Below are 11,490 nucleotides of genomic sequence, written 5' to 3' on the forward strand. Positions count from 1 at the left end.
ACAATTAGTGAAAGACATTGATATATCTATTTATTAGTCAAATGTATCATGTCAAATATATTGCAGGTAACAATCTTATACTGAATATCTTCTTGAAGTACACACAACACATAATCATTATTTTAAGTAACAGGATCACAAAAAATATGTCAAGTAACTCTAATCAGAGTAGGTGTTTTGTGATCGTACGTAATTATTAAATATAAAATTCACATTGATTAGATAGTAATTATAATCTATTAATTTTTATAATTAATATAAGCCACTATGATAACAAAGGATTTAAATCTTATTATTCATTTATCAATATTTCACTTACACTACTAAATTACACATACATTAAAATAATTTTTTCTCTTTAACGATTTATCTGTGTATAAAGTGTTAGGAACAAAAAAAATATACGTTTATTTATAGTTAATGGCATATATTTAACGCATGTTCTATGTGCATACGTTACACAACTACGTTAATTTGATAAAAAATTTAATTAATTAGAAATTTTTCCTTTTAGCTCATTATTTTCGCGTTGAATAAATCACTGTAAAGTAGGATACTGCCATACTTGTGAGCTAGAAAGTGGATATCTTTTTATATATTGTAGAAACATTAAAATTTAATTTTTTTCTAATAAAGAAATAGTTCTTTAATTCTTTCGTTTTTGTTTTAATAAAGAAATTTCTAATTTTACCGTAGCAAAACAGTCCAAGGATGCAATAAATATGTTGAAGCACGATATGGTAAGGTTCTTTCTTCCTCTTTGCATTATAAATAATAACAATTTCTGCGTTGACAATGGTGCTGCATACCATAATCCATTACAACTACAAAAATAGATTCAATTATAAACTAATAAAAAATTAAATATATTTTGTTAATGATCATTAAATTAACTGTATGTTCCAAAATATCAGAATAGTAAACACAATATTGGCTTAAACCAAATTTAGAGAATAATAGTAGATTTAGTTACACTATACTTACATATAAAAACACAACACTTACATGGCGTAAAACAGGTTTACTCCATTATTGATTACTGTTTGTCCACAGTAATTAGCGACGAATAAATACATCAAATAAGTAAATATTAATCCAGCATACACAATTACCTTACTAATATTATTTGATGTCATCGATTGAAAGAACTATAACAAATCATTACTTAGAAAGCAGTTCAAAATTAAATAGAATAGAGAAAAAAATGTCACTTACTACAAAAAAATTGAAAGTTAAAGAACTAACGCCAACTACGATCAGAATAGCAAATGGTATCAAAAAAATGGATGTTATAAATTCATTGAACCTTTAAGAGAAGCTGAATATTAAGCGGAAAGTAGATATTTCTCTATAGAAAATCAGAGAATTATTATCAAAAATTGCATTAAACAATATGGAAAACCAGCTCCAATGACCTTGATCTTGACATATGTTGTCAAAATCATGACCTTGAGTGAATTTCAAAAGTTTTTTTATAATTTTTTATATATTCTTCGTTATTTATGAAAAGTCGTTAACGGTCAAAGTTGATTATTCTCTTTGATATATACAGGGTGTTAGTTAAGTATGTTGCCACACTGAGAGAAAAATGTTTAGTATTTGTAACTATAAATTATATATTACTATAATTATGATTATTACTGCTATAATAATAATAACAGTAACTATATATATAGTTCCAGCAACAAATGTTATAATTGGCAACCTAAAATGACTATAATTATAGTTGTTATAACCATAAAATAGTTGAAATTACCATAAAAAATATGGTTGTCCCAAAATATAACTATAAAATTATAGTCACTTGAACCCATTTTTATGGTAATTTCAACTATTTTATGGTTATAACAACTATAATTATAGTCATTTTAGGTTGCCAATTATAACATTTGTTACTGGAACTATATACATATATAGTTACTGTTATTATTATTATAGTAGTAATAATCATAATTATAGTAATATATAATTATAGTTACAAATACCAAACATTTTTCTCTCTGTGCATATTCAACAGAGCGATTCTTTGGTTTATTTCAAATAAAAAAGTCTATATAAACATGTGTTTTATGTCTTAAATAGTTCTAAATAGTTCTAAACGACTTGACTAAGCCGTTTAGGACACATGTTTATATAGACTTTTTTTACTTGAAATAAGTCAAAGAATCACTATGTTGAGTATGGCAACATACTTAACTAACCTGTACATATATTTATATAGTAAAGTACATTGTAAAGTATATTGTAAAGACGTAAAGTGTAGGATATGTGGACGTAGTGGTTACCTACTGCGTCCACACATATACTTTACAATGCGAAGTGAAGTTTCACAGGTTTATAACTTTCCAATAAAAAAAATCGGGATTTTTTCATTGATATACGTTGGATTACAAAAACGCATTATAATATTAAATAATTTAAATAGGTATAAATATATAGCTATGTAAATAAAATATTTATTTATTAACAAAATCAATTACTAAAATAAAACAATCTACTACTGTAAGTTAATCATTGATTAACTTAACTAGAGAATTGGTAAAAGAGATCCTTAATATGCTAACAAATGTTATGTTGATTTACGTTACACAATAATAAATTAGGAGAATAAATGACGTCTGTCTAGCGTTCTTTCAGGACACTTCTATAGAGTAAAAAATCGGGATATCCCGTAAAATTTGGAATGGTTAGACATCATCATACTTAGGATCACGACGTTGATAACATATGTCATGATACCACGGCTAGTACCTCTATTTTAAATAATTACCCACACTTAATGTCGCCAAGTCTAATTTAATATTTCATAGATATACTATATATTGTTAAATCTAAGTACATTATGAAATTAATTGCAGATATTCAATACAAATTTATTTTTTGAATATTGATTAATTTTTAATTTTAATCAATTTATAATTTGGATTGCATTAAATATGCAATAACTTTATGTGCAATTATGTAACTTTAAATATAACGGATAAAAAATAGTTCTATAAATATAGAGTATTTTTCAGAAAGTTTTATAACATAAGTATAAAAATACAGACTCGATAGCTCTCTGATGTATAATAACCGCATGTACAATCCTCTGATGAAGAAGATACTCTCTCTTAGGACTAGGAATCGCTAATATATTCCTTTCGATCGCATTTTCTATTCGATAGCTGTATAAATCTATTAATATATATTACGATTGAAACAAGTACTTGACAAGGAACACAAGCGTATTTCATATTACCTTGCAATTTTAAGTAATGCACACACATGTGTTATGTATATCATAATTGTGGTACCAGTACCCCATGTTGTGGTTAATCCTATATAACTGACTAAAAACTCATGTAACATTATAACATAAATATATTTATCCTGATTGACAAAGTATTCCGTGATTAAGAGAAGCTGACAGGGCCGTGTTTCGTTCAATGGTAATATAATATCAAGGATCAACGGTAGATGTTGAAGTATTCCAAAAAAGAATATAAAAATATAACAAAACGCTAAAAAATGTTAAATCTAATTTAAATTCAATTATGTAAATTATTTTGAAAAAGCGTTAAAATATACGTCAAAACATTCTTTATCTCATTATAAAAAATTAATATAAAAAGTTAATATAAATGAATATATAAAATATATTACTACAAATTTTGTGTTCTCTCTTACCCATCACACTCATTGTGAAAATTCTTATGTTGTTAGCATATTTTTTTATAATATCAATTTCTAATTTATCCTTCAATGAATTCCAATCATTTTGGATTTGTACCAGTAGATGCTTCAACTGTTCATTCCGTTTTTTAATTAATATTTGGAATATATTTTAATTCATAAATATTACAATTTGTAAATATTTAAATAGCTAGTTTGTCTTATTGGACTTACACTATTTTTCTCAACGATAAAAAGAAAATATTTGATAGTGCTGAAAAGAACAGGAAGTACGAGTGAGAGAATCTTGAAAAGAAGCTCCATATTGTATTGCGTTGTAATAAATATCAGCAACTAGAAACAATATTTAAAGTATATTGATTGAAAATTTCTACGTAAATATTTAAATAAATATTATTTAACATGCGAAACGAATTTTATTACGTGCTAAACGACAACAAATATTATTAAAGTAATTTCTATAAAAGAGACAATTTATTATAAAATCGATGTATAATTTATTGTAAACAATCTTATATTAGACTTTTTATAATAAATTATATATTAGTTGTTATTATATGCATAAAAAATCATAAATTATATACTAGATAAAAAAGATGTAGCAAAATAAAGAAAAGTATTTATATTAATAAATTTTGCTACATCTAATACGTATATTTAAAAAATATCCCTTTCAGTATAACATCACATAATTTTAGATTAATATGTACCTGAAAAAGAATAAATGTCAAAAGAATACTAGCATACAGAACTTTATGTATTTGCGTAAAATATGATTGTTGATAGGGCCATAACCCAAGCATTTTAAGAACTACTCGGTTAATCTTATAATAGCGTTCCTCGATCGCATGCATTTCATAGAGAGAACGCCGACACAACTGCATTCATAGTACGAATTATTTCTCTTGAATATTTTGTGAATTTCAAATAATCAATACAAGAGTAGCTGTAAGGAGGTATTTATGCTCACTTAATATTGAAACAATATATGTCATTACATAGATGGAAACGAATTAGTCTGAATTACCTTAATTTATTCATAGTGATGTTGCTTAAACGTATAGTTTGAATAATTTCTTTGCGCAAACGCAATCATGACTTCTATTTTTCAGTAGTGGAAAGAGTTTCAGTTTGTTTAGAGACGACATAAGATGCCTTTCTCATCCTCCATTGAATTACCTATAGAGTGCATTGCGAATCATTTAAGTCAAACTCTACTATATATTTTTTTAAGAAATAAATTTACATTTATCTAAAAATTGTTTGTTTAAGCCGAGTTTATTTAATTTTTTACATCGATGTGTACGTAAAAAATTATAAAATATACACATATATAACGCATATATAATATATAGGTATATATAATATATTTTATATGTGTATATATATATATATATAAATATATACTTATATATATAAATATATACTTATATATATGTATGTATATATGTGTACATATATCATATATATATTATTTGCTATATTCAACAAACTTTTAATGTCTATATATTGAACAAATTAATTTAATGAATGAATTTAGTTGATTAAATGATAGTTATTTCTTCGTTTAAAATCAGTGAAAATTTTATTATAAAAGAAGCATAAGTAATTACTCCAAATAAGTATATAGAAAATTAAGTAATTATTTTTTAATTTAATAGTCCAAAGAGTAAAAAAATTATAAAATCAATTCTCAAATAAATTTATAATATAATTATTATTAGATCTAGCTGTTAATAAAAATTCAAAATTTTATAAATTTATTTTATACGTTATAAATTCATACATTTATATTTCTATACTTAAATAAAAATAAATTTTGTTACGATAATTGGTTATTACTTATGATGACGATATTACTAAATTTTAATATCACACGCTCATTAAATGCAATAATACTGATTCCTAATTCGGATGAATCACGTAATAATATAAAATATGTTGAGTGTACATATCACAGTTTTACAAAATTAACCACAAACGTGCGACTGCGTGTATCATAGATTGCGTGAGATATTGGTGTGGTAATATATAAAGACATGTCAATGCGCTGAAAAAACAGCGACATCTAGTGACTTCGTCGGAGTTCGAGTTTCGCTTTAGGATCCCCTTAAATTATATACTCATATTGTTAGTCAATTGTATGTCCAATCAATTGCATATTTTAGCGATTGTTATATTTTCTGAGTAATATAAATTTTAAAAAATTACTTTAAATTATTGTTTAATAGTTTATTCATAATTGAAATAAACCGTTACCATGTTTCATGTTAATCATTTAATGTAAATTTTACGTTAAAAACAAGGTATTTAGATTTATATATTCATTAACCTATATTCAACTATGTTGCTAAACTTGATCAGACAGTACGTTTTCTTCTTTAGAGTATTATTTATGTTAGCTGTTAATAGTTGTTTTGAATAAAAAATCATAAACAAACTCAGTATATGACATTTTTAATAAAATTTTCAATAAATGCATTTTATATCTCAATTAACTTACTATATTTTACTAATTTGACAAAAATATGCCTAAAAATTAAATTTCCTTTCCTAATTGTTTAGCGCATAGAATGCATCACTGTAAAGTAAGATACTGCCGTACTCGTAAGCTGGAAAATGAATATTCTATACACTATGTAAACATTACAATTTAATCTTTTTTTATCTGTTGTTAAAGAAATTTTAATTTTACCATAGCGAATCCTTCCAAAGATGCGACATATATTTTACCACATATAAAAACAGTATTAATTATTCCTCTTTGCATTATAAATAATAATAATTTTTGGGTATGCAAAGGTGCTGTATACCATAGTCCATTATAGCTATAAGTTGATTTAAATGAAATCAATTTAAAATAATGAAATAGTGAAAAGATAAAAGTATTTTTGCTAATTAGTGTTAAATTAACTAATGTACAAGTATATTAGGAAGAATATCGAAATACAACATACAATACTTATCAAAAAGCCAAATCTAAATAATAAATCTGCTTGATAATCTATATAAATGTAAAATAATCACAAAATGATGAAGAAATATGATACCTTGCTTTGAAAAAATGTAATCCATGATTTATTAATTCTTGTCCAGCATAATTAAGAATAAACATATAACTCAAATGGCAAAATATGATTATAATAGTAATAATTATTTCACGAATGTCGTTCATAAGTGTTATAAGTTGAAAACACTACGATAAAAGATCAATTATTACGCAATTAGTAATTAACTATAGATAGAAAGTAAAGTTATTTACTTGGAAAAGGTTGATACTTAAAGAGCAGACGCCCACTATGATCAGAGTAGTGAGTAACGTTGTATAAGTGGAAATCACAAAATTAGTATATCTTTAAGGAGAAGCCGAATATTGGAACTAATATATACATATTATCCATATAATTAAGGTGAGATAATAAACATATTCATCGAGAGCTATTACACTATCATATAAATATATTTAAATTATATATTTAACATTGAAAGAGCTATAATTGATCGATTCTAATGTACAATATGACAAAAACATTATGCCGTTAAGTAATGTAACAAATGTTTAATTTATTTATTTACTATTTTTTACTAGAATACAATTAATTTTAATCAGTTCAATATTTAAAACGTGTGATTTGATATATCGATAAGGTAAAATATATTGATATAATTAATTTAATATTGAATATGTAGTGAAGATATTTTCAGAAATAGTAAATTACATTTAATGGATAAAAACTCACTCGAAAAATAGAAACTATGGAAATTAAATCTATAGAAAGTGTTATGAAAATACAAAGATACTGACTCGATGGCTCTTTGATGTATAACAACTGCATGTACAATTTTTTCACAAAGTAGATACTTCCTTCTAGGACAAGGAACCATTAATATACATTTCTCGATCGCATTCTCTATTCGATAACTATATAAATCTATTTAAATATAATTAAAATAAGTCTTTAAGGAAAGGCAAGTGTATTTCATATTACCTTGCGATTTTAAATAATGCACATACGTGCATGATATACATTACAATTATTATACCAATACCGTATAATATATGTATTGCTATGTAACCGGTTAATATCTCGTGTAATAATAGATAATGAATATATCTGTCCTGATTGACAAAGTACTCCGTAAGGATCAGAAGATGAAACGGCCGTGATTCATTTAATGGTAGTACAACATTAAAGATTAGTGGTGACAAATCAAGTAATATACAAAAGAATATAGATATATAACAAAACGCTGAGAAATATTAAATTTATTTAGAATTAAATTAGGCAAATAATTTAAAAAAAAAGTTCAAGATGTACTAAAAATATTATTTATTTCATTAATAGAAATGAATAAATAATATTGCGTCTACGTATAACATATACCATGATAATTCATATTCTTACCTATCGCAGCTATTGTAAATAATCTCATGTTGCAAGCATATTTTTCTATAATATCAATTTCCAATTTATCTTGTAACGAATTCCAATCATTTTGTATTTGCTCTAATAGTATCTTTAGCTATTTATTAGATAACTACTTTTACTTGTCAACATTAAGAATATAATTTACTTTATAAATATTGCAATAAAAACATTCGAATATGCAATTTATCTTATTGAACTTACATCATCTGTTTGAATAATGAAAACCAAATATTTTATTGTGATGAAAATAACAGGAAAGGAAAATGAGAAAATCTTGAAAAGAAGGTCTATACTGTATTGCTTCGTAACGAATACCAGCAACTAGAAACAACATTTACAATATATATATATATATACATATATATATACATATATATTGATTGTAATTTGTACGGGGCATGTGTTTCAATGTCCTATACATAATGATCTAAGATTTCTATTATCACATAAGAGAAACAAGATTAGTTAGATTTGAAAAATTATAAAAAAAAAGCTAAAATATTCTTAATAAAATATTGTCATGCACATAAAAAAAGATAAAACGATCTTAATAAAAAAGATATACATAAAAACATTAATGTACGTGTTAAAAAAAAATGTCATTTTGTGTTGAATTACCTTCACAAAAATTGTATAAATATAGCTTAATATACCTGAACAAAAAGAGATGTTAAAAGAATACCAGCAAAGAACACTTTGTGTAGCCATGTGAGATATGTCTGTTGATAAGGCCATAAGCCAAGCGTTTTAAATATAATTCGATAGATCTTGTAGTTGCGTTCTTGGAGCGGAAGCGTCTTGCACGAGGACTGCGACATTATATGAAAAGGGTCTCTTCTAATTGTCGGATTATTCTATTCAAAATTCTATGAATTTTAAGTGACGTATGCATTCACGATAGTTACAGTATAAAGGAGTCGATTATATTTTTTCAATAGCGAGAATGTTCATGACAGAAGCAAATGCAAATTGGACTGAATTATCTCAATTTGTAGTTGAGGATGTTTCTTTAGTACGTAGGCTGAATAATATTCTTGCGCAAACGCAGTAACATCTTTTTCTTCTTGGCAATAGAAAAAGCTTCAGTTTCTTTCGGGATGTTACAGCATGTGTTTCTTTTGCATCAAACTATTGAAGAAAGAGTATAAATCACACGTAGGCATATTCGTTCCTTAGTCTACAGCTGTCGCTTTTCCTTAAAAATTTTTAAAGAAGCTTATATATAAAAACGTTAGCATGAAAATCTTCAGAGGATAATACAAAAATTCATTCGATCTTCTTAGGTGTTTCATATTATGTATTAAAATTAATGTTTATTGAAAAATGCTTGTATTTAAAAATATATTTCTGTTCGACTCAATTTTTTACATGCATTATTTATTATAAAAAATATAAATATATAAATTTGTAACATATCCTTTAATAAGAATTATTTAAATTGTTACAAAACCTTATTCGCCTCATTCGAAAAAAAATCATTTTCATTACATTTTCATTTTTTGTCATTTTTAGTACATATTTAGTACATTAGAGAATGCACTCTATAATGTATTAAATAAAACGTTAGTTTCTTCTTACTCGTTAAATGTCGTTAATCATAAAATAAAAAATATCTGATATTATACTAATATAAATTTAATTTAAATTATGTTCAAGTAGAAATAAAAATAAAATTACGCAGCTAATTATAAACAATAATTATAAGTAAGATCTATTAATTGATTTCATCATCTAATCGCATATTGCGATGTCTGTATACCATGTACATATACACATTTATTCGATACGTTCAATAAATTTTTGGTCCGTATATATATATATATATATATAAACAAATTTATTTGATAAATAAATTTAATCAATTGTATGGTAATTATCTCTCAGTTTCAAATCAGTGAAGATTTTATTATAAAAAGAGTACAAGTAATTACTCCAAGTGTATAGAAAATTAACTTATTTTTTAATTTAATATTCAAAAGAGTAAAAGAATTTTAAAATAAAACCAACTTTGAAAAATAAATTCATGATATATTACTAATTACTATTAAAATAATTTAAAATTTAATAAATTTATTTCATATATTAAATACTCATGTTTGTTTTTACATTCAAATGGTAAGAAATTAATTTTACTATAATGATGCGTTACTGCTTAGAACGACGATATCATTAAATTTCAATGTCACATGATTATTAAAAGCAACGTTGTCATCTTTATCTCGAATAAATTACACGGGATAAAATGTTGTGTGTTTATGCATCACAGTTTTACAAAATTAACGGTTGATTGATATATTAACTAAATAGAACTGAATGTACTAATTAATTATTTATTAGGATGTAGGCTTAATTAATTAATGTTAGAAAGGAAGGCGAAAACGCGAAACGAAATCGATTTCAATAAAATTTCTTGTATTGCATATTTATTTCATATTGAGAGGCATGTACAGATACCACTACACAAATTAATAATAAATCATGCAGATTTTTTCAAATAGGAAGCCCTAAATACAGAATAAGGTACCTGAGCCGAATAAGGCACAAAATAAGGCTCACTTTTAAATTTATTACTTTAAAACTCGCTTTATGCCTGTACTATATGTTTAAAAGATGTGTCACAGGAAATAGATAAAAAAGAATTAAAGAATTAGAATCGATAGTAACACATTTGTTTAAAACAACAAAAACTTGTGTGTATAAGGCTAGTACGAGCCATTTTTATAACAATCGGCTGTAAAATTTACCAATGTACAATGTTTAATAATTTATTATAATTCATTATAATATTATTCAACTTCCTAACTATGGAAAATAACCAGTAAATAATTTTTTTGAAATAAGTATAAGTATTTTTTTTAAACGCGTACTTATTAAATAAGATCCACTTATGTGATTTTTTATTATAGCTATAATTATTTGTTTGTTATGTGTGGAGTTTACGCCAAAAAATAACAATTTTCAATGCTACTATCTTTTAAAAAGTCAAAATTGCATTCAAATTGCTAAAAATTTTCAAAGATTGAAGAGTTGATTACAAACAAAATTAAAGATAATTTTAATATTTGAAAATAGAGTAAGTCCTAAGGAATTTCCTTTCTATGATCAATAATCATTTTAAAACTGATTTAGAAAAAAAATGTTTACTTTCTTTGTTATTTTTAATTTATTTTTGATTTGGGCTTTATTGTATTCATATGCATGTAATAAGACCCAACGTCAGAGTTTAATAAAATTTTTTTTCGTTCATTTACATATATTCTATATAAACAATATATTTTATTTTTAGGATTGAATGAAATGAAGATTTGATTCTCACTTAGTTTATTTCAATATCCCCATAAATAGAATTAAAAAAAAATAAAATTAATTAGGTGGGCCTTATTCG

General features: G+C 24.6%; 1 protein-coding gene across 1 annotated transcript; it reads right to left on the bottom strand.

Annotated features, from left to right (window-relative positions):
- Positions 1–518: 518 nt before the first annotated feature.
- Positions 519–6,850, bottom strand: LOC108728853 (uncharacterized). The gene is made up of 3 exons (XM_018457647.1): positions 6,726–6,850; positions 6,371–6,503; positions 519–572 (listed from the first exon to the last, which is right to left on the bottom strand). The coding sequence occupies exons 1-3, from the start codon at positions 6,848–6,850 to the stop codon at positions 519–521; spliced, it is 312 nt and encodes a 103-aa protein (XP_018313149.1).
- Positions 6,851–11,490: the final 4,640 nt, after the last annotated feature.

The sequence above is a fragment of the Mycetomoellerius zeteki genome, unplaced genomic scaffold (genome assembly GCF_001594055.1).
Source record: "Mycetomoellerius zeteki isolate Tzet28-1 unplaced genomic scaffold, Tzet1.0 scaffold653, whole genome shotgun sequence".
Classification (NCBI taxonomy): Eukaryota; Metazoa; Arthropoda; class Insecta; order Hymenoptera; family Formicidae; genus Mycetomoellerius; species Mycetomoellerius zeteki.

Excerpts from the sequence above, each read along its gene's own strand:
- LOC108728853 (XM_018457647.1), bottom strand. The coding sequence starts at position 6,850 with ATGAACGACATTCGTGAAATAATTATTACTATTATAATCATATTTTGC. Across the intron at positions 6,504-6,725 it reads TTACATTTTTTCAAAGCAAG|CTATAATGGACTATGGTATA; the intron begins GTATCATATTTC and ends ATCAACTTATAG. Across the intron at positions 573-6,370 it reads CTTTGGAAGGATTCGCTATG|CTCACAAGTATGGCAGTATC; the intron begins GTAAAATTAAAA and ends TCCACTTTCTAG.